Consider the following 25,072-nt stretch of genomic DNA (forward strand, 5'->3'; position numbering starts at 1 on the left):
GTAGATATGGTGCATGAAGGACTTTGTGCTGGTCTTCTGGGGGAGGGGCCCACTGCACTGGTTCTTTGGCACACTTGCCTGAGAAAGGCAGTACCAGTGGAGCATGGTGGGGGGGGGGGGGGGCTTGGTATAAGCAGGTTAGGCAGCCAGTGTTGGTGCTGTGCTGTTTACTGAAGTTAGTTTATGCTGAGGGGCAAGGGAGGGAAGTGGTGCCAGCCAGCTCCTTTGTCCCTGGAGAGGGGAATTCCTGCTTGCTGCTGGGAAGCCCTCCCAGAAGACTGAACAATTTCCCCTCTGAGTCCCGGGTGTTTGTTAGGTCACTGCATCACTTTATCTCCTACATTACAGCTTCAAAATCATAGGAAACAGGTCTACTATGTTCATCAGGAAGAGCTGAGATTAAAAATAGTAACAACCCTTTAATTTGAATTAAAATTACCCATTGGTGGATTATCTACAACAAATTTTAAACGGAAATACTTCTAAGCTGCCTTTCATCAGATGTCCATACAAGAATGTAAATACAGTTAATTCCAGCCTGAGCAAAATTTAAATAGGAAGGCAAATCTTTTGAAAAGAATTTCATGTGGTGGGGGATGGGGGGAAGCTAAGATGTTGGATTAGCAGGAGGACCTTAGGCTTGCCTGGTCCCTCAAACACAGCTAGATAAATGTCAAATCATTCTGAATACCCAAGAAATTGATCTGAGGACTGACAGAACAAACTGCACAACTGGAGGGAAAGAAGAGGCCACTTTGTGGAAGGTAGGAAGTGTGGGGATGTGGTTTGGGGGAGAAATGGATTGCGGATGCTGTGGAGGGGAAGAAGCCCTGGTCATGGAGAAAGGTGAGTGAGAGAAGAGCGCACAGGGAAATGCACAAGGAGAATACTTCCCCAAAGCCATTACCTGGGAAAATGAGGGGGGCTGATTTTCATGAGTTTTTGCAACCAGTGGGGCTCAAAGACTAGAGTTTTAGAGGTCCACAGTGTGGCTGGTGTGGAGCCCTAAGGGTGCTACAGTGCTCCTATGGAGAAGGCAGCCAGGAAACCTGGGGGCAGACGGTGTGATCTGAGGATTGCCTGAGACACACGGGGAGAGAAGGTTTCCCCTTCTTGGAGCACATCTAAAGAGGTGACATTGCCTCTCTGGGGATGAAAGTGCCAGTGGGTGCCATTTTTCTCCCCTGCCCCTCAGCATAGGCGCAGAGACACCTGCTGAGGGTGGCTAACCTGGACACTGGCTCGTTAGTGTGTGTTCTCTGCTCCTGTGCTCTGGTGTGACTGCTCTTCTGGGTCAAACCTACATCAATCCCAGCACAGCAAGACCCTCCCCCAGAAGACCAGTGCAGGTCCCCGCCACACCAGGTCCTTAAGGTTTGGAATTTTAAAATTCAGCCAGCTTGGCAGTGATAGAACCCATAGTGCACTGCACTGCTCCAGGTGGGCAAGCAACCTGGACACAGACAGTGTGAGCCCCACTGGTTGCAAAACAGACAGTGTGAGCCCCACTGGTTGCAAAAACTCATGAAAATCAGCCCCCCTCATTTTCCCAGGTAATGGCTTTGGGGAAGTATTCTCCTTGTGCATTTCCCTGTGCGCTCTTCTCTCACTCACCTTTCTCCATGACCAGGGCTTCTTCCCCTCCACAGCATCCGCAATCCATTTCTCCCCCAAACCACATCCCCGCACTTCCTACCTTCCACAAAGTGGCCTCTTCTTTCCCTCCAGTTGTGCAGTTTGTTCTGTCAGTCCTCAGATCAATTTCTTGGGTATTCAGAATGATTTGACATTTATCTAGCTGTGTTTGAGGGACCAGGCAAGCCTAAGGTCCTCCTGCTAATCCAACATCTTAGCTTCCCCCCATCCCCCACCACATGAAATTCTTTTCAAAAGATTTGCCTTCCTATTTAAATTTTGCTCAGGCTGGAATTAACTGTATTTACATTCTTGTATGGACATCTGATGAAAGGCAGCTTAGAAGTATTTCCGTTTAAAATTTGTTGTAGATAATCCACCAATGGGTAATTTTAATTCAAATTAAAGGGTTGTTACTATTTTTAATCTCAGCTCTTCCTGATGAACATAGTAGACCTGTTTCCTATGATTTTGAAGCTGTAATACAGGAGATAAAGTGATGCAATAACCAAATCTACCACTACATTCTGGCTATAATCAAATAGAGCTAATTCTTGCATGGCACATGATCTTACTCTCAATAGTCAACATTCCTTTCTCTAGGATGGAACACAGACAATTCTAGTGCCAATCGTTTTGTATATTCTCCTTTGGATCAAGGATATTCCAAAGTAGAGTACTTAAATATATATACTTCCCAGAGAGTAGAACTAAATAATAAAAATGGATTGAAGTAGAGAAAAGATAACAAATACATTCAGGAATCCCAACATATAAATAGTAGAAATTCCAAAAAAAGAGAAGGTAAAGAAAACAGAAGAGAAGAAATCAGCAAAGTAATAAATATAAGAGAATTTCCTAGAAATGAATTACTTCAGTCTTTAAAATTGAAGGAGCTGTATGAGTGCCCAACATGAATGAAAAAAAAACAATCCATGCAAGGCCCATCATCATGAAATTTCAGAACACTGGAACATAGAGAAAATTCTAGTATCCATAGAGTATGAAAATATATATACACTATTACTTTGTCATGTGTTATAATATAAGATCAGTAAACCATTTCTAGATATTTTCCCATGTTTCCAGACTTGGTGACCACTCTGTACAAGTTTCTAGTGGAAAACATGGACCACATGCAAAAGATCAGGAATCAAACAACTTTAGACTTCTTGACACTAGAACTTAATGAATACCCAAGTAAACTAGGAAAAAAGAGAAAAGATCAAATAAAGACATTTTCAGAATGCAAATTTCAAAATTTTTCATCTGATGTAGAATTTCTCAAGAAGCTACCCTAGAAGGGAGTAAGTCAAACAGGAAGGAAGGCATGAGACCAGCAACAAGAGACCCAATATAGAAGAGAAGCAGAGGGCATCCCAAGGAAGATGGTGATGGGAAGTCCTAGGGATGACAGTGGCAGGGAGCCTAAAAAACAATTCATCCAGAAAGGAGAAGGTAGAGGGAAGAGTCCAGGATGGGTGTCTCTTACAAGAAACTTAAAATGATAGAATGCTGAGGTATAGGAACATAATGAGGGATTTTTCAGTCCTGTTAAGAGAGTTTAATAGTAATTCAGTGATTGGTGCATATAAACTAATCCAATTTAAAATGAGGCAATTACTGGGGTACCTGGGTGGCTCAGTCGGTTAAGCGTCTAACTCTTGATTTTGGATCGGGTCATGATCTCAGGTTGTGAGATTGAGCCCCATGTCCAGCTCTGTGCTGGGTGTGGAGCCTGCTTAAGAGTCTCTCTCCCTCTCCCTCTGCCCCTCTCCCCTCCCTCTTTCTCCCTCTCTAAAAATAAATAAATAAATAATATATAAATAAATAATAAATAAAATAAAATGAGGCAATTACTAACTATTCATTCATTTGATAATTCAGCCAAATCTTTATTTACCGCCTCTTATGTGCCAGGCACTATTCTAGGCATTGGGAGAGAGCGATGCACAAAACAAAGTTCCTGTCCACATAAGAGGAAAGACAATAAACAACAAAGAATATAATAAACTGTGCTAGGAAGAAAAATAAAGATGACTTACCAAGAAAAATAAGTTATAGAAAAAATACCCCAAAATAGAACCCCAAAGAAAGGAGGGGGGAGGGGAGGAATAAGTTGTGCTGTGTGGGAGAAGGATACAATAGAGATAATAAGTAAGCGGCGGGGGGTGGGGTGGGGGGCAACAGATAATATCCAGCAGTGGAAATTGAAAACATGGCAGGATATGCATGTTATTCAGAAACAGGAAGTTAAACATCAGAAGAAACAGCAATAAGAATTAAAAGCGGTTGCCTCGAGGAAGTGGAAACAGGTAGTAGAGAGCAAGGAGAATGAAACTGTTGACCTTGCAGGGCTATTTTATTTTTTAGACTATGTATAAGCTAATTTGATAAAGTCACAATTTTAATTAAAAATTATTACCACTCAGCAAATATAAAATTAAATGCCTCCGTCATTTGGTGCTGGGTTCAAGCTCGAACTGGGTCCACTGAAATAGGGGGACACTCCTCGCTGTCAGCAATGTTACACACAACCCTGGAAGTCGTCGGCTCCTAGGTTTCTGGCAAAGCCCCACCAAGGGCAAGGAGTCTGCTGGGAGTATAACCAAGGTTAAAGGGAGCCCCGACTCTGAATTCCAATGGAGAAGCGCCAGGACTTGACAGGTGGAGGATTTAGGTAAGAAAACAAAGGGAGAGGAAGGAAACCTGTAGTTAAGATGCCTTCTTTCCTACTGGATTCCCATTCTATTATTTTTCTAAAAGAGCTCAACTAAGAACTTCACCACAGGCTACTTTAACAAATAACCATCTTTGGTCTTTTATCCAGAATATACACAATACTGCTAATAAATTATAATACTTTTGTTATTTTTATACGTTTGGATGATATATTTAGAAAAATAAAGAAGCTCCTAAATATTGAGTGTAATGAAATAAATAAATTGAGATTCAGTCCATTCAGTATCATATCTTTGACTAGTGCTGTTTTAAATTTAATTTAATTTTTTTTTTTTTAAAGATTTTATTTATTTGACAGAGAGAGACACAGCGAGAGAGGGAACACAAGCAGGGGGAGTGGGAGAGGGGGAAGCAGGCTTCCCGCGGAGCAGGGAGCCCGATGCAGGGCTCGATCCCAGGACCCTGGGATCATGACCTGAGCCGAAGGCAGACACTTAACGACTGAGCCACCCAGGCGCCCCAAATTTAATTTAATTTTAAAATGGATTTAAAGTTACCATGAGCTCCTTCCCCCATCACTGCCCAGCAATCATTTACCACAGCTAATGAACACCTGGCATACAGAAAACTAAAATAAAAATATTATTGAAAAGCTTTAGTTTCATACTGTAACTTTGAGATGCAAAAAAAAGATTTATAACTAAGAAAATTTGATTACAGAAATACAGAACAGATATATATCCTATCTAAAATTTTATATATAAGATACATATTTGTTAAAATAGCCTGTTACTGTTATCAAATTCTTAGCTGAAAGCGAAATAAGTCAATCAGAGAAAGACATGTATCATATGATCTCACTAATATGAGGAATTCTTAATCTCAGGAAACAAACTGAGTGTTGCTGGAGTGGTGGGGGGTGGGAGGGATGGGGGGGCTGGGTGATAGACATTGGGGAGGGTATGTGCTATGGTGAGTGCTGTGAATTGTGTAAGACTGATGAATCACAGACCTGCACCTCTGAAACAAATAGTACATTATATGCTAAAAAAAAGAAAAAAAACCAGAAGATAGTAGGAAAGGAAAAATGAAGCAGGGGGAAATCGGAGGGGGAGACGAACCATGAGAGACTATGGACTCTGAGAAACAAACTGAGGGTTCTAGAGGGGAGGGGGGTGGAGGGATGGGTTAGCCTGGTGATGGGTATTAAAGAGGGCACATATTGAATGGAGCACTGGGTGTTATACGCAAACAATGAATCATGGACAACTACATCAAAAACTAATGATGTAATGTATGGTGATTAACATAACATAATAAAATAAAATTTAAAAAATTCTTAGCTGAGATCTTTAAAATATATATATGTAAAATATATATAAATATATTTATATTTATAAAATATATGTATACATCTAAAACATATGTATACATATATATATTCCATCTAAAATAATTTCATGCAGGAAAGTTCACTGTTATGAAACTGTTGACCAAAATTATAAATCCAAACTACACACATAGCTTTTTTCTCCTGACCTAGATCCACCCGGGGAAAAAACAAGCTTAAGAAACTTAACCACGGGCAAAGTTCAGGCAGCATTTTCTCTATAACATCATTATTACCAGTTGCTAAGTTAGTTCTATCCAACAGGTAAAACAATGTCCTAGGGGTGCCTGGGTGGCTCAGCTGGTTAAGCATCCAACTCTTGGTTTCAGTTCAGGTCATAATCTCATGGTAGTGGGATCGAGTCCGGCATCGGGCTCTGTGCTCAGCGTGGAGTCTGCTTCAGATTCTCTCTCCCTCTCCCTCCTGCTCACTCTTTCTCTTTCTCTCTCTCTCTCAAATAAATAAATAAAGTAAATCTTTAAAAAAAAAAACCAGGGGGCGCCTGGGTGGCTCAGTTTGTTAAGTGTCTGCTTTCGGCTCAGGTCATGATCCTGGGGTCCTGGGATCGAGTCCCACATCGGGCTCCCTGCTCAGCGGGGAGCCTGCTTCTCCCTCTGCCTGCCGCTCCCCCTGCTTGTACTCTCTCTCTTTCTCGCTCTCAAAGAAATAAATAAAATACTCAAGACAAAAAACAACCCTACCCTAAAACTTCCTGCTCTCAGAGTTGTAAATTAAAGATATCATTTACCTTAAAGGCCTAACGGCCTAAAATCAACCAAGTTTCTTTGGAACACATTATCCAAAACTTAGAGTTAATATTTGAGAGTTTGTGACTCTAAAACGTTTTAAAATGTTTTTTAAGGAAGATTCTGAAGGAAAGTCAGAAACACAAATAGAAAATGAAATAACTGAACCAATCACCCCTCATGTCGTATCATTCCTTCTAATACCACACATCATTGGAACAGAAGTAGTGGTCACAGTATATAAAGAGAAAAGGAAGATGAGATGGGGAAGAGAAGTCATAGGAACTGAGTTGCAGTAATGAATATTGGGTTTTAATTATTATTTAATTTTTATTGTTTATTATTATTAACTTTATTATTATAGCACAATTATATAGGGATAAAGAACAGATAAGGGATGTTATGTTGAAGTATTTAGGATTGTTAGCTGGTGCTTAGTTGGAATATGTAACTAATATTTAGAATTGTTAGTTGATACTTATTGGAATACAAAATATGCATAAAATTTTTCAAGCACCAAAACACAAATAATAGAAAAACAAATTTAAGGGAAAAATTTGCCTTGGGGTCTGATTAGAAAAGTACATAGGTTGGATGGGATAGACGGGTGATGGGTATTAAAGAGGGCACTTGTTGTGATGAGCACTGGGTGTTATATGTAAATGATGAATCACTGAACTCCACTCCTGAACCAATATTGAACTGTATATCAACTAACTAGAATTTAAATAAAAAAAAAAAAAGAAAGCAAAGCATACAGGTTAAAATCTTGGAGCTTGGGGCTTCTAGCTGGCTCAGTCAGTGAAGCATGCAACTCTTGATTTGGGGTCATGAGTTCGAGCCCCACGTTGTGGGTAGAGTTTATTTAGAAAAAAAAAATCTTTTTTTTTTTTAAGATTTTATTTATTTATTTGACAGAGAGAGACACAGAGGGAACACAAGCAGGGGAAGTGGGAGAGGGAGAAGCAGGCTCCCCGCTGAGCAGGGAGCCCGATGCGGGGCTCCATCCCAGGACCCTGGGATCATGACCTGAGCTGAAGGCAGACGCTCAACGACTGAGCCACCCAGGCGCCCCAGAAAAAAAAAATCTTAAGCTTAATTGTTAGCAGGTCCTTTAAAATTCCTCTAGTCCAACTTTTGCAGGACTCTCTTCTTCAATATCCATGCAAAGAATCAGCCACTTTCTGTTCTGAACTTCCCAAGGCAGGAGATTCACGAGGTTCCCCAAAGAAGCCAATTATTTCATTATTGAAAGCTTTAACTGTTGGGAGTACAGTCTGACTTCTAACAGTTTCACTTGTAGGTCCTAATCATCACCTCAAAGCAACAGTAAAGAAGCCTGCACTATATTCTACGTAAAGCCCCTTCAAACATATTTATATATAAATGGACAGATTCAAACAATGGTTCAAAGGAAATAAAGAGGATAAGTCTTAAGAATAACATTCACAGAATGTCATCTAAGTCATCCCAGAGGAAGCAAAAAAATTCAGTTCAGAATTACTGGTTTAGGGGCGCATGGGTGGTTTAGTCGGTTAAGCATCTGAGTTTGCCTCAGGTCATGATCTTGGGGTCCTGGGATCAAGCCCGGCGTCCGGTTCCCTGCTCAGTGGGTAGTCTGCTTCTCCCTCTCCCTCTGCCCCTCTTCCTGCTTGTGCTCATGCTCTCTGTCTCTCTCAAATAAATAAAATCTTTATTAAAAAAAAGAATTACTGGTTTAAAATATTATAAGCACTACTACTAAAAGTAATCTCAGAGAATTTTAAATTTTTCAACATCAGTCTCTTTTTTTATTTAAATTCAATTAACTAACATATATTATTAGTTTCAGAGGTAGAATTCAGTGATTCATCAGTTTTACATAACACCCAGTGCTCATTACATCACGTGCCCTCCTTAATGTCCATCACCCAGTTACGCCATCCCCCCACCTCCCTCCCCTCCAGCAACCCTCAGTTTGTTTCCTATGATTAAGAGTCTCTTATGGTTTGTCTCCCTCTCTGATTTTGTCTTGTTTTCTTTTTCCCTCTCTTCCCCTATGATCCTCTGTTTTGTTTCTTAAATTCTATATATGAGTGAGATCATATGATAATTGTCTTTCTCTGATTGACTTATTTCGCTTAGCAAAATACCCTCTAGTTCCATCCATGTTGTTGCAAATGGCAAGATTCCAATCTTTTGATGGCTGAATAGTAATCCATTGTATATATATACACCACATCTTCTTCATCCATTCATCTGTCGATGGACATGTGGGCTCTTTCCATAGTTTGGCTATTGTGGACATTGCTGCTATAAACATTGGGGTGCAGGTGTCCCTTCAGATCACTACATTTGTATCTTTGGGGTAAATACCCAGTAGTGCAATTGTGGATTGTAGAGTAGCTCTATTTTCAACTTTTTGAGGAACCTCCATACTGTTTTCCAGAGTGGCTGCACCAGCTTGCATTCCCACCAGCAGTGTAAGAGGGTTCCCCTTTCTCCATATCCTTGCCAACATCTATCATTTCTTGACTTGTTAATTTTAGCCATTCTGACTGGTGTGAGATGGTATCTCACTGTGGTTTTGATCTGTATTTCCCTGATGCCAAGTGATGTTGAGCCCTTTTTCATGTGTCTGTTGGCCATTTGGATGTCTTCTTTGCAGAAATGTCTGTTCATGTCTTCTGCCCATTTCTTGACTGGATTATTTGTTCTTTGGTTGTTAAGTATGATAAGTTCTTTATAGATTTTGGATACTAGCCCTTTATCTGATTAGACATTTGCAAGTACCTTCTCCCATTCTGTTGGTTGTCTTTTGGTTTTGTCAACTGTTTCCTTTGCTGTGCAAAAGTTTTTTATCTTGATGAAGTCCATATGGTTCATTTTTGCCTCTGTTTCCCTTGCCTTTGGAGACATGTCTAGCCAGAAGCTGCTGTAGCTGAGGTTGAAGAGGTGCTGCCTGTGTTCCCCTCTAGGATTTTGATGGATTCTTATCTCACATTTAGGTCTTTCATCCATTTTGAGTCTATCTTTCAACATCAATCTTTCAAGTCAGTCTTTCAAGTGCCATCTTTATGATTTTGCCACACCCATAATAATCACTACTATTTAATAATACTTTAATTCATTTCTTAAGTTAAATGAAGTATTTTAAGAGCAATCTTTATATTATTGTTGTAAATGGAAAACCATTATCTATTTGTCATATGCAAACTAACATTAAAAATAAATACATTAACTCTAATGCACCAACCTATTATCATGTCACGTACTAATGGTGGTATGCATTTCACCCTACCAGGAGAAATGGTTTAAAATATCTACTATAAAGTTTTTTGGAAACATATTAAAGAATTATAAACTTCTTAAAGCATCCCACAGAACATTCCAGATGAGAGCCTTTTGAACTGAAAAAGGTTAAAATCAGTAGGAGTCAAAAAGACCCTGACTACCACTTACTAGTTGTGCGTCCCCATTAAGCCTCAATTTTCACACCTGTAAAACAGGGATTAAAGGAGCAGCTACCTCATGGGGTGTTCTATAAATTGAATGAAATCACGCAATGCTAGAAAGCAAATGAGCCATAATGTATACTAACCACTGTGGTATTAGCCCCTACTACTATTATTTCTGCAGTTTGAGAAAATCTCAAACATTACCCATCTCCACACAGGCCTTTTTAGGTGGCCTAGAAATCAAGATCTTTAAAGATACTGTATTACATCAATAAATGCAAAATACATTAACATATTTACTCTCTAGGGTAACAACTGCATTTCAGAGACTACTTGGAATAGCCATGATACTTCAAAATCCAAAAAAGCATTTCCATATTTACCTATACAAAGAAGTATAGTTATGTTTTATAAAATCCTTTATCCCCAATCTAGCACAGACATTAATGAGAGCTATATCTAAAATGCTACACATTCATAGTTATGTAAGTTTCATAAATTCTTTATAAAGAATTTTACAGTAAAACACTTACAAACTCAGTTTTGCAAAGCTCTCTTGTGCGTTATGCTTTTCTCGCTCATATGCACTTTCAACTTCTTTGAATTCATTCTTGATCATTTCCAAATCTGCAACAGCTTCTGCTTGGCTGGCCTTTTCTACCTGCAAAGCACCTTCAAGGTCTCGAATCCGTAACTACCAGATGACAGAGAAGTAGTTAAAACAAGCAAGGAAATGCTAGCATGAAAGGCTAGTCAAATGGAATAGAGGACTTTATCAGCAGCAGTTTATCATTCATCCAAACACTTCTTCCTTTCTGCTTTCGTTCAAAAGGGAAAATAAACAAAAGACAGTGTATTCCCTTTCTCAACGTGTTTAACGGAAGGGAGGAAGAGTGGAAGAATAGTTAACTGTGCTATGGAAATGCCTAATCAAAGTGCCAAATTATGACCTACTATTCCATTTGGATACTTCTTTTATAAAACATAATGAAATTAGTGGTTTTGGAAAACAAAAGGGAAGCATTCTTCCCTTATGAGAAACATCATTACATTTGCATCTTTAGAAACCCATAAAAGTTAACAGATCTTTTTTATTCCTAGAGATTTTTACTGTAGAAAAGTAAAACTTTTATTACCAAATAATACTATTTGACTAAAATATTTATGAGTGTAGTTACATGATATCTAGGATTGGCTTCAAAATGATATGGGGATAGGGAGCAAGCACATGGGTGCAACAGATAAAAAACACAATTGACCTGAGGTAAATCTTTTTTGTTTTTTTTAAGATTTTATTTATTTATTTGACAGAGAGAGACATAGCGAGAGAGGGAACACAAGCAGGGGGAGTGGGAGAGGGAGAAGCAGGCCTCCTGCTGAGCACGGAGCCCAATACGGGGCTCGATCCCAGGACCCTGGGATCATGACCTGAGCCGAAAGCAGATGCTTAACGGACTGAGCCACCCAGGTGCCCCAACCTGAGGTAAATCTTGAAGTGATGGCTATGTGCAGAGTTCATTTTACCATTCCCTCTACTTTTGTATATACTTGAAACTTTACATAAAATAACACTTTGAAAAGTAGATTCCATGTAAACATCGACAGTAGAACAGATAAAGTACATTCCCATAAAAGAATAATATGCAGCTATAAAAAAAGCTGCAAAACAACTTTTGAAAAGGAAGTTCTCTCTGTGGTTCTCCATGTGGTGTTAACACAGACTGAAAAAGCAAAGTCCACATCAGTGTATGTAGTATGCTATATTTTGGGTAAACAAGTGGAAAAGTTAAGTAGCAGGCAAGAGGGTAGAGCAAAGGGAGAGACAGGAGTGAAAGCAAGAGTTCTCGATCATTTAATATTGTTTTGATTTTTGAACTATGTGGATGTTTTACCTTTTTCAGAAAATTAAATTAAAAATAAAAAAATAGACTGCTAAGGCTCAGAAAAAGTGGGGAGTGGTAGAAAATGATTTACACTAAATAGAATATGGGCTTTAGAACCATAAAGCTCACATTTAACTTCCAGCTCTACAAATTACCTTATGAGACCTTTGGCGTATTACTAAAACTCCAAAGGCCTTAGGTTCCTCATCTGTAAACAATAAATAATAGTAATAATAATAAACAGACTATCTACAGGGTTGTTACAAAGATCTAATGAGACAATATTCATCTAATATATATTTAATATTATATTTAATATTATATATGTAGTATTTATTTAATAAATATTTGGGTAAATATTTATTAAGCACTTAATATGTGCCAGGCAGTGAGCTAGTGCTCAAGATATTATACAATAATCATGAAAATAGACAGTCTTAGTTTTGAGGAGCTCCTAGTCTTTAGGAGAGGAGAGACCATGACAGAATGTGGTAAGTGCTTCCTATCACAGAAGCAGGCACAAAGGGCCATGAAATCAGAGAAAAGCTATGACCAAGTCTCCTGGGGATGGCAAAAGACAATTCGAGGTAAGAAAGATGAAATCATCAAGAAAAGGACAACATGAAAATGTTTTGTAAATTAACCTATATAAATAATAAGCACCAGAATTATTATTTGTAATTATTCAAAAATATTTTGGAATAATCAAAACATTCTTACACTAAAGTAAGGACATAGAATAGATCTGGAGATACAGCTTGGTAAATTTTCAAATTTGGTCTTTTAAACTTTATTTTTCTTTGCTATTTTGTCTAAAACCAGTGTTGACAGGTAAAATAATAAATCTAGGAAACATTTTCTTCTGTCTGCATCGCTATCTTCTTTCAGAAAATAAGCACACTCAATCACAAATGATAAATCAATCCAACTGAAAGAGAAATAGGCTTCAAATTAATAACTCTGAGTCAACTCTGATTCCTCTTTCTCATTTTTATAAGAACAAATTTAACAACAGAATACTTCAAACATACATTTAACTACAGTTTATGATAAGATGGTGATTAATTACAACTATTTAGTAGTCTCATTTGCTTTTAAACTAATCTGAAACTGAATTTAACTAGATGTACCTCATTGAAAATACTTGTCAATATTTATAGATATATGGTTCAAATATAAACTTTGGCTTTTTTCTGAGTCATACCACGAAGTTAAATATCAAATATTAATTTTACTTTTTATTTATTTTTTTAAGATTTTATTTATTTATTTGACAGAGAGAGACACAGCAAGAGAGGGAACACAAGCAGGGGGAGTGGGAGAGGGAGAAGCAGGCTTCCTGAGGAGCGGGGAGCCCGATGCGGAGCTCGATCCCAGGACCCTGGGATCATGACCTCAGCCGAAGGCAGACACTTAAAGACTGAGCCAGCCAGGCACCCCTCAAATATTAGTTTTAAACTATATGAGTAAAAAAATACATGTAACAATATTTATTTTTGTAGCTATTAACTATATATCCCCAGGTATAAATTATAACTACAATGAAAAACTTAATTTTGAATTATACTTCTTTCATAAACTTAAAACTTTTGCCTTATTGCTTATTGATGCCATTTGGGGTGATTCAATCATTTAAAAAAAAAAAGCTTAGGGGCACCTGGGTGTCTCAGTCGGTGAAGTGTCCGACTCTTGATCTCAGCTCTGGTCTTGATCTCGGGGTCGTGAGTTCAAGCCCCGCATTGGGCTCCAAGCGTAACTTGCACAAGTTTGCTTAAAATACAAACACACTCAAATACGTGGATCTGAGAATTTTGCAGGTAAAGGGGGCATTTCATTAAAGATAAAAGTTTTAAAAATTTTTATTATAAAATTCTTATAAGTTTAGTTGCATCCTATATTAAGACCTGTTTAAACAATAACGTAAAATTTTTGTAAGTTGTATTAATTAAAATTTAATGTAAGGGAAAAGTCTAAGTCTTGGAAAAAAAAAATCTGAATTAAATTAAGGAACTGAGGGGCGCCTGGCTCAGTCAGTAGGGCTTGTGACTCTTGATCTCAGGGTTCTGAGTTCAAGCCCCATGCTGGGTGTGGAGTCTACTTTAAAAAAAATTAAATTAAAGAACTTAGATTTCTGGAACTTTATATGAAACTTTATACACAACTTGGCCATGGGCCAGACGTGGTCCGTGGGCAGTAGTTTGCCAACTCCCAGTTGGAATGCCTTCACTTCCCTGAGAAATTACCTGTGATTCTCTAACACGTGGAGGACACTTTCCTTAGGATGCCTTCAATTAATTCCCCTCCAGATTTAATCTTTATTATGCTCTCATAGTATTTTAGTATTTTATATTTCTATCCATACATTTATCTGTATATCTATATAGATGCAGATAAATATACAGTATTTCTGATAATGGAAGTAAGTTCCAAGAGTAGTTTCTTCGCCTTTATACCTTCAGTTCTTAATACAAGTGATAAGCAATGTGCACAGGATATATACTCAATAAATGAAGGTGCATATTTTTTAAATGTTTTCAAAAAGAAATTCATCCCATGGCTGTTGATGAAAAGAACACTCTGATCAGCAAATCTTTCTATAAGAGGCCAGATGACAAATATTTTGGACTTTGCAGGCCATAATGTCTCTGTCATAACCATCCCCCTTTGCCACTGCAGCACAAAACCCCCACGGACAAGACAAAGCCTCCCTTGAACAGGCGGTGGGTGAGATACGGCCTGTGGGCTGTAGTGTGTCAAACCCTTCTCTAACAAAACCATCCTCAACTATATCCTGGTAGCAAATAGAGTAATGAGTGTCTTAATAATATGCTACCCGTTTTTTTTTTTTAATTTTATTTATTTATTTATTTGAGAGAGAGAAAGCACGGGGGAGAGGCAAAGGGAGAGGGAGAGAATCCTAAGCAGACTCTCCACTGAGCTCGGAACCCGTTGCGGGGCTCGATCCCACGACCTTGAGATCATGACCTGAGCCGAAACCAAGAGTCAGGGCCTTGACTGACTGAGCCACCCAGGTGCCCCTATGCTACCCATTCTAAATGTAAACCTTACTTCTCTGAACAGAATGCTGCTTTTCCCAACTTAATAAAATCCATACAAAAAAATTTTTGTTTACGTTTTACCTGAATAATTTCAGAATTAAATTTTGATTCCAAATGTGCGGCTCTCTCTGCTTCAATATTTTCTTCTAATTTCCTCACTCTTAGAGTAGTTGCCTGAAAACAAATTAAAAGTTTAAACTTACAAACGTTGGCATTTAAAGTAGATATGGATCTTTGCAACAACAGGGATGGAGCTAGAGAGTATAATGCTAAGCAAAATCAGTCACTTACAAAAAGACAAATACCATATGATTTCACTCATATATGGAATTTAAGAAACAAAACAAAGGAACAAAGGAAAAAAGAGAGAGAGACAAGCCAAAAAACAGACTTAACTATAGAGAACAAACTGATGGTGACCAGACGGGAGGTGGGTGGGGGATGGGTGAAATAGGTGATGGGGAGTAAGAGTATACTCCATCATGATGAGCACTGAGTAGTGTATAGAACTGTTGAATCACAACATTGTACACCTGAAACTAATATAGCACTGTATGTAAACTATACTGGAATTAAAATTAAAAACTTTTAAAAAACATGAATATGGATCACACTTTAGATTACTATAGCCTCGTTTTTTTCTGCTTTTGCAAGAGTGTAAAAGTCATGTTAAAAAATCATGTGAAAATCATGCTCAGGAAGAATGCTCCAGACCTTGCTTTTTTTTTCTTTTTTATTGATGTATGATCTATATATAATAAACTGCACATATTTAAAAGTGTGTAATTTGATAAGTATATATATATACACCCATGAAATCACTGCCATAATGAAGATAAGAAATACCTCTGTGACCCTTAAAAGATTCCTTATATCTCTTGGTAACTTCGTCATCCAGCCCTCACCACCCTACCCCCACCCCCAAGTAACCACTGATCTGTTTTTTGTCACTATCAATCACTTCGTATTTTCCAGAATTTCATATAAATTGAGTCATACAGCATGTACTCTTTATTGCCTGGCTTCTTTCTCCCAGCATAACTATTTTGAGATTCACCATGTGGTTGCATTTATCAATAGTTTATTCCTTTTTATTGTTAAAGAGTTCCACTGTGTTGATACACCACACCGATTTATCTGTTCACCAGTTGATGTACATTTGAGTTGTTTCCAGTTTGTGCTATTACAAATGAAATTGCTACAAGCCTTTGTGTACAAGTGTTTGCATGGGCAAACACTTTGATTTCTCGGAGGTAAAAAGCGAAGGGAAGAATGATGGGGTCATATGGTGGGTGTATGTTTAATGTTTTATGAAACTCCCAAACTTTTCCAAATTGCTTATAATTTTATACAACCTCACCAACACTTGGCATGGTCAATTTTTGCTTTTTCGTTTAGGGGGAGGAGGGGGCTTAAGACATTCAAACAGGCATGTAATGGCATTCCATTTCAGTTTCAATTTGCATTTCCCTAATGAATTGAGCATCTTCTCATATATTTATTTACCATCTGTATATCTTCTTTGGCGAAGTATCTGTTCAGATCTTTTCCCCATTTTTTAACTGGGTTGTTTGTTTTCTTATTGAGTTTTGAGTTTATATAATCTGCATGCAAGTCATTTACTGGATATGTGATTTGCAAGTATTTACTCCAAGCCTACAGCTTGTATCTTCATACTGTTAACAGTGTCTTTCACAAAGCAAAAGTTTTCATTATGATGAAGTCTACTTTATCAATTTTTAGGCAAGAGTAAACTTCTGGCCAGAATCAGAAGTCAGGAGCCTTATTTCTGAATGCCAATTCTGTTGAGAAAATGCAAGCCTGGGAAGCACTGGATTCCTAGTCCCAAAGAGGGAACTGGTCATGACCAAAAGCCTGTTGGGGGCTGAGCAAGTAGTGCTACAGGGACCCCCACTGCAGATGTCTCAGGATAACAGTAGCAAAGCCATGCCTAGAGTCCTACCTGTCAAATAAAGATGGTTCAACAATGATGGAGTAAGGAATTACTAATTAGATTTCCTTTTCAAGTAACTTCTGGACAAGAAATAAGTTTCTATTAATTATCTTTACTTTATCATTTAGCCTAAGCTGAAGTTTTTTTTAAATACACAACTTGATTAATTGGTTTTTCCTCTTTCCTTCCACAATTTTTTTTTTTTTTACAGAATCTCAGCAAGAAGGAGCATAAGTAAAAACTGGATAATTCACAAACAAGCCGTCTGTGAATAATAAATGACTACACTTTTTGAGCGAAGGAGATTCCTGTAATATCTTATTATAGAGTAGAGTATAAACACAAATATTCCTTCTTCTCTAGAGGCCTTTGTAGATACCTCTTGCTACTAATGGCCTTCATAATCAAGAAGCAATTTTGCTTCGGGATTCAATCACTCTGTGTTTCACAGATATGAAACTCACAAAATATTTCTTTACACTGACTTATTTGCTTTACTTAGATTTTGCAACCCTGTCAATAATATTTCTTAATGAGTTAACTCTCTTAATGAGTTACTAGAAAAGACTTTTTTCTAGAAGGCAGACAAAGCAATAAGTCCAAATGTGATCTTTTGGGTCTAAAGATAATTTAAACCCAAAACAATAAAATGATTTTTTAAGTTAGTAGAGTATAATATCTTTAAAGGTAAAATCTGACATTTATATCCTATACTACCAGAGTATTTTGAAATAACAGGCATTCCACTGAAAGACGAAACTGGTAAATATTCATAATTTAGTCTGATAGCTCAAGACTTGAGATTCAAAAAAACTGGAAATGAAAAATATAAAACTAAGGAGTTATTTATTACTTTTTTAGGTGTAGTTATAATTGGTATTGAGGTGCTTGGCTGGCTCAGTTGGTAGATTATACAACTCTTCATCTCAGGGTCATGAGTTCAAGCCCCACATTGGGTGTAGAGCTTACTTTAAAAAAGTTTAATAATTGGTATTTTTTTAAACTCCTATCTTTTTGAAATATATTCTTAAAGTGCTCATGGATGAAATTATATGATGTCTGGATTTGCTTTCAAATAATCAAGCTGGGAGTTACAAGAGGAAGTTGATATTCATGAAATAATACTGGCCTTTAGTTGATCATTGTTAAAGCTGAGTGACAGGCACATGAGGTTCATTTTAGTATTCTCTCTACTTTCATGCATAATTAAAATTTTCCATATTGAAAAAATTTTTAAACAGAAACCAAAGCAAAGGAAGTATGGTGGGAAAGTATGGTGCTGGTATCATTATTTACCTAACAAAATTATATTTTGATGACAAAAAATCATTAGAATGAATTAAGCCGTTCATACCTAAGCAGAAAAAGTCAGTGGGAAGGTGGGAGTTTAAATCAATCAATTCCTACCTATATTGTTGAAATATTAAGATAATTGAAGCACATATTCCCTTCATACTCACTACCACCTTTCTCAAAACATGTTTCACACCAAATATTAGTCCCATGGGATGTAATTAGCTATTATATGAAAAAGCAATTTCATCATTATAAGTGTGTGAAAAACACAGGATTAAAGCCAAACAATTTTACCAAAGCACTTCTCAAAAAGTTAACATGACAATCTTGAAAAGGAAGAACAAAGTTGGAAGACTCACATTTCCTGATTTCAATACAACTACAAAGCTACAGTGATCAAAACACTGTGGAACTGGCATAAGGACAGACATATAGATCCATAGAAAAGAAGTGAGAGTCCAGAAATAAACCCATGTATCAATGGTCAATTGATTTTTGACAAGAGAGCCAAGACCATTCAATGAGAAAAAATCATTTTTTCATTAAGCAGTGCTGAGACAATGAGATATATACACATGCAAAAAAATCAATTTGGATCCCTACCTCACATCATATATAAAAATGAATTAAAAAGGATCAATGGCCAAATATAAAAGCTAAAACCATAAAACTCTTAGAAGAAAACAATAAATGACCTCATGATTTGGCAACAGATTCTGAAATATGACACCAAAAGCATGAGCCACAAAAGAAAAAAAAATAGATAAATTAGACTTCATCAAAATTTTAAATTTTGAGCATCAGAGAACTTTATCAAAAAGTGAAGGCAACCTAGAGGACAGGAGAAGATAATCATGTATCTGATAAGAGTCTAGTATGCAAAATATACGAAGAACTCTTACAATAAAAAGATAAACAATTCAATTCTTTAAAAAATGAGTAGGAGAGCCTGAGTGGCTCAGTCAGTTAAGTGTCTGCTTCTCCCTCTGCCCCTCCCCTCACTCACTCAATCTCTCTCGCTCTCTCTCAAATATATAAAATATTTTTTAAAATAAAATAAATAAAAAGTAAATGAGTAAAGGGCTTAAATAGACATCTCTCCAAAGAAGATATGAAAATGGCCAGTAAGTATATGAAATGATGGCCAACGTTATTAGTTATCAGGGAAATGCACACCCAAACCACAAAGAGATATATCTTCATGCACACTAGGCTAGCTATAATTTAAAAAATGGAAAATAACAAGTACTGGCAAGGATGTAGAGAAATTGGAAACCTCATACATTACTGGTGGGAATGTAAACTGGTGCCACCACTATGGAAAACAGTTTGTCGGTTTCTTAAAAAATTAAACAGAGTTACCATATGATCCAGCATTTCCACTCCTGGATATATACTCCAGAGAAATAAAAACGTTCAAACAAAGACTTATACACAAATGTTCATATCAGCATTTTTCATAATAGCCAAAAGGTAGAAACAACCTAAATGTCCATCAACTGAACAAAATATGGTATATCCCTACAATGGAATGTTATTCAGCCAAAAAAAAAAAAAAAAAATTAAGTACCAATACATGCTATGACATAGATGAACCTTGAAAATATATGTTAAGTGAAAGAAACTAGACACAAAAGACGACATTTATATGAAATGTCCAGAACAGGCAAATCCATAGGGATAGAAAGTGTGTTAGTGGTTGCCAGCAGCTAGGGTGGGAGGGAGGAATGGGCAGTGACTGCTAACAGACATGAAGTTTCTTATTGGGGTGATGAGAATGTTCTGGAATTAGATAGTGGTAATGGTTGCACAACTCTGTGAATATACTAAAAACCACTGAATTGTATACTTTAAAAGGATGAATGTTATGATATGTGAAATATATCTCAATAAAAGATAAAAGAATCCTGAGGGTAAGAACCACAATGTCAAAGAAGTGACAGCCACCTAAGTCAAGCTTCTTGATTTCTGAAAAAAAGTTCCCTCTAAATGCTGACTTTGAGTCCTTAGAACAAGGGATCCCCACTAATATTAGGTCTAAAGCATGGTACCTATTACAGCAGAAAAATTATGATGTTTAGCCAGATTAAAATGAGCACTACTCTAGGTAAGCCCAATACTAGTTTAAAACAAAATTTTTTAATGTAAACCCTAAAAAATGAAGTTCCTGGCCTCAAAAAATTAAAAATGACTTCTCAGTATGCTCGTCTTAGATTCTGTAAGTCAGAAGTCTAACCAGTGACAAGAAAATAGCCTATAGGCATTGAGAATAAAAAACTAGAACTAGCAAAAAGTTAAGAAAGACAGAGGGAGGAAACCAGTCTAATGTTCATTTTCTTTTCAGATTCCAAAAAGCATATGCATAAAGCTTCTCTTATCAAAATAATAGTCTTACATTTTATTAAAACACAGAATATTCAGTCATTCCATGATAAAAGATTCAACAATTCAAGTCTTTTCATTTCTTATGTGTATGTTATGTCATATTAATTAATTATCTGATTTTCACTCCAAAAGTCAAGAATAGGTTCTGTTATTCCTGCCCGAGACCAAAACCAAGAATAGGTTCTGAAATTCCTGCCCTAGACCAAAGATTACATCTTTATTTTCATACCTTCCTGCTTTGAATGAAATGTCCAGAAGAAAACAACTTTATAAACTATTACTACTAAAACTATTGATTCATCAGTAAGGACAACAACAACAACAAAATCTTCAAATCTTTAAACAAACTCCTTTCAAGAGTAGGCTTTGTTGATAGACATAATTAAATTAAAGCCCTCCTAATAAATATTTTTTTAATCTTCGAGTCTGGTGAATTAATTCTTATATCCAGCAGAGGGTGCTAAAGGCACATCAATGTGCTGTTCACAAAAAAATTTTTTTCCAATACTGCCTAAGAGAACCAGTACAATCATAAACTGTCTCATTAGTATCCAGTCCTAATGTAATCAACAACGCAAGGGCAGAAATCATAATGGGATTCAGGTTAAAATACACAATCCAACACACATTCATATATACCACAAGTCAATTTAAGTATATACAGGTTTGCCTAGAATACAACTATTACACTCTACTCTGTTTGTTCCCAACATTATGAACAAAGGAGTTCTTTGTATAACACAAAATGAGCACGTATTTTGTCATTTATTAGCTGATTTTCATGCCCTTTCCTACCGCAAAATACCACCATGGGATTTTTATTTCAGTAAATACTACATGTTCATCATGACTATTTTTTTATTTTACGATTTGTATCTCATTAAATCACGTTAAGCCCAATTAGATAATCTACTCCACTTAAGAAAAGGGGGCATTTGTCTGTGAAGAAGGTAAAACAGGGAAGGATGTCTCCTGTTCCTCCCTTTGTTACGTGTTATTTCATCACAACACAGGGTATGAGCTGCCAACTCCAATTCAGCAGCAGAACTAGCCAAACATATCCAGACCACATTTGTTCTCCACACCACATCTGCTCCCGTGGCCTCCATGGGCCTATTCCAAAAGTTTCACAAAAGTTATGAAAACAGATGTGTACACTGCTGAAGGACTGGGCCAAAAAACACCTCCAACTACGTTACTTCCTCCTCAAAATAGAATAGATCTAGCTCAGAGGATATAAGTGAACTTAAAGGAATTAGTCAAGCAGAAAAACTTGGATACACAAAATTTAGTCCACTAAAATGGACAAGAAAAACAGGGGAGGAACTGTCACAAAAGTGCATCCTAGAGATTTCTCAGTAATATGTTACATAGCAGTGTTCCCAAAACAGTTGTGCAAAGTTTACCCCAGAATGTCAACAGCTGTATAAATAGAAAGTGGCTGTTTATTTAACTCTTTTTCCAGATTTTATCACCTGATATTTCCCATCTATGGACACTTTCACAGTAACCAATACAGTAATAATCCACCTTCAGAAATATAATTCTAAGGAACTGAATCATCACAGACTGATTAATCATTATTTTAGTAGTAGCTATTATTTTGTTATAGCTTAGTGACTGTAAATAATTTATTATATGTTCGTTAACAATTAACTATAATACTTATTCCTACCTGTATGGGGGGAATAAAGAGTAGCTATTGTACTTCAAGACTTTGAAGTGAAAATCTCATAGTATTTTTTATTCCAAAACCAAAAAAAAATCTTAAAGGGTCAAAGTCTCTAAGTATTTGACAAGTGTCTGAACAACAGAAGCACCATAATATCACATCACTTAAATTGAGTCATATATTGAAAGACTGTATATGAGTCCTTTATTATTTATTATCCTGGGGTAGCTGGCTGGGCTCAGTCGTAGAGCATGCAACTCTTGATCTTGGGATTGTGAGTTCAAGCCCCATGTTGGATGTAGAGATTACTTAAATTAATTTAATTTAATTTAAAAATAAATAAAATTACACAGCAGTTTCAAAAAATAGCCAAATGTACCAATATTTAGAGCAGTCCATGCCCATCATCTTGGCTTGTGGTTAACTGTGCAGTTAAACCTCAAAGCTAGTCACTGAGGGCAGCAACAATCAGGGCCTTAACAGTCTCAGAACAGACCTATGAAGCAACCTGACTACAGGTATAAACTGGGAATACAGCAAATTTTTATTCACCAGGAACGCATAATGAAGTCTATCACTCAGATTATAAAACAGTTTAATGAATAAAGAAGAGCTTTTGTTACTGTTGGGTATAATAAAAGAAACCACAGAAAATGAAAATAGGAAATTTCAGAATTTATAGGACACAAATTCTCATCATAAATTAATTTAGCATCTCTAAAAATCATTTTTACCTCTCCTGGCAACAAAAACTTCAATATTTAACTAATTTTTTAATTAACTCCCTATTTTAAAGTCCGTTATGAACAGAAATACAAAAATGTGTAATACTCCTAAGCACAATTATATAACCCAGGTGATTTCATCATTTACCCACTTGGTAAGTAGTAATCAACACAAGTAGGTGTTGAAAAATAATTCCTACAAACACATTGAAAAATAGTTCCTACAAACACTTTAACAAGTGAAATCAGATGAGGTTGGCTTCACAGACAATAGGAAAGGTGAGAGCCATTTTTCTTTCCCTTTTCACTTGAGTATAGTCTACGTAGAGAGAAAAAAGCTACACTCTAGCCTGCTTTCCGTTACTGTAATACAGAACATGACTGACAGAAGCAATTTGGAATTTATTTGCACACAGTTCTCTCTCCACTGTAATCTTCGTGAGATTTCTCAGTTCTCTTACTATTAGGTTTGCATCTTCTCTTTTCTCTTTTCTTATTGAGTTAAGTTTATTTCCCATGATAAAAAAAAAAAAACTCCCCTAGTTGTAAAGAGGTTTATAAAAGCCACAGATATTTCTTTTTCCAGTTCACTTTTCCCTTGGTTCTGTGGTATCCAGCACCACATTTATAAAATTGGATTGGGAGTTCACTTTCTTTTTTTAAATCTAAGAAACCATTGATCCATGTTAAGATGATTAAGCCACACAATGGTATATAGTTTATCAGATTTTTTAAAAATACAAATCTTATATATATACATATATATATACAGCTTTGGTCCAGGAACATTAAGAAATCACCATTTCACGAAATGCAACTGTTAAAAATCTTCATTAAAATTTAAAACATTGATTGGGCTACATGTCTATTATATTAGTAACTTTATTCTGATATTACTGACATTAAATAATGTGTTCTATTAAATTAAAACATTAACAGTTTTCCTCTATTATCTTTATTAACATTATTATCCCATTTATTTTATATTAATCCTTATATTTCATGTATCTCATGGTAATCCTTTTTTTTAAAAAATACCACTGACAGTTACTTAAGTCCCTAGATTTACTAATAGTTAATGTAAAACTAGCATGAAATCTCTCTAGAAATTTAACTTCTCCTTCATCATGTCATCATCTGGCCAAGAGCCAAGACAAGATATGTTCACTTAAATATAAAGCAAAAAGTTTTTTTAAGATTTTATTTATTTGTCAGAGAAAGAGCACAACCAGGAGGAGCGGCAAGCAGAGGGAGAAGCAGACCCCCTGCTGAGCAAGGAGCCTGATGCGGAACTTGATCCCAGGACTCTGGGATCATGACCTGAGCCGAAAGCAGATGCTTAACCGACTGAGCCACCCAGGTATCCCATAAAGCAAAATTTTGAAAGGTGTCCAAATATGGAGAATTTTAGATGAGTCAGAGGACTATACTAGTCCACTTATAAAATTCTTATAAATAGAATAGAAATTGAGACTATCTGGACTACCCTTCAAAGCTTCAAATTCTCCAAAAGCAGAGACCTGGTATTACCAAAAGTAATTACAGAGTACTAAGAAAAACCACAAAGTAAAACTAGTCTAAAACAATTTTACGTTTATAACATCAATCAATAAAAAAGAAATTGGGGCAAGTAAGTATTTTACAAGGAAAAAAAATCAATACTGAGTTATCCAAAAATAAATCCTAAAGTTTAGACATTAGACATTTCCTCAACTCAGTCAAAACCAGCTTAATAAGAATTTTATCAACAAAAAAGAAATCACTATTACCTAGTACTTCTTCATACCTATAACTCAATTAAAATGTTTTCAGTGATGATCATAGGGTTATATAGCATCCTAAAAGTGACTCCTAAATGAGTTTTTTAATTCTAAGTATATTCAGACTTTATTCTAATCTTTTAATGGGCCATCCATATACCACATTTTTTTTTTTGAAAGAGAGTACATGTGCTCTTGTGCGTGCATGAGCAGAGGAGAGGCAGAGGGAGAGGGAGAGGGAATCTCAGAGCCTACAGGCTCCATGTCCAGAGCAGAGCCTGACGCAGGGCTCAATCTCAAGACGCTGAGATCATGACCTGAGCTGAAATCAAGAGTCCAGGCACGCCACCACATAATATTTTTAAGTATTGATACATTCCTGAATTTATTGGCCTGAAAAATGTTCATCACAAAGTGATAAATAAGCTAAAAATATTATGTAGAATAT

General features: G+C 36.5%; 1 protein-coding gene across 1 annotated transcript in view; it reads right to left on the bottom strand.

Annotated features, from left to right (window-relative positions):
* The window catches only part of CCDC171 (coiled-coil domain containing 171), a 317,703-nt gene that overhangs the window by 232,417 nt on the left and 60,214 nt on the right, over nt 1-25,072 (bottom strand). The window contains exons 7-8 of the mRNA XM_032392436.1: nt 14,914-15,006; nt 10,424-10,584 (exon numbers count right to left, since the gene is read on the bottom strand). Coding sequence (XP_032248327.1) covers nt 10,424-10,584; nt 14,914-15,006 — 254 coding nt within the window. The remainder of the gene's footprint in view (nt 1-10,423; nt 10,585-14,913; nt 15,007-25,072) is intronic.

Source organism: Phoca vitulina, unplaced genomic scaffold, assembly GCF_004348235.1.
Source record: "Phoca vitulina isolate PV1807 unplaced genomic scaffold, GSC_HSeal_1.0 scaffold67, whole genome shotgun sequence".
In the NCBI taxonomy this organism is placed as follows: Eukaryota; Metazoa; Chordata; class Mammalia; order Carnivora; family Phocidae; genus Phoca; species Phoca vitulina.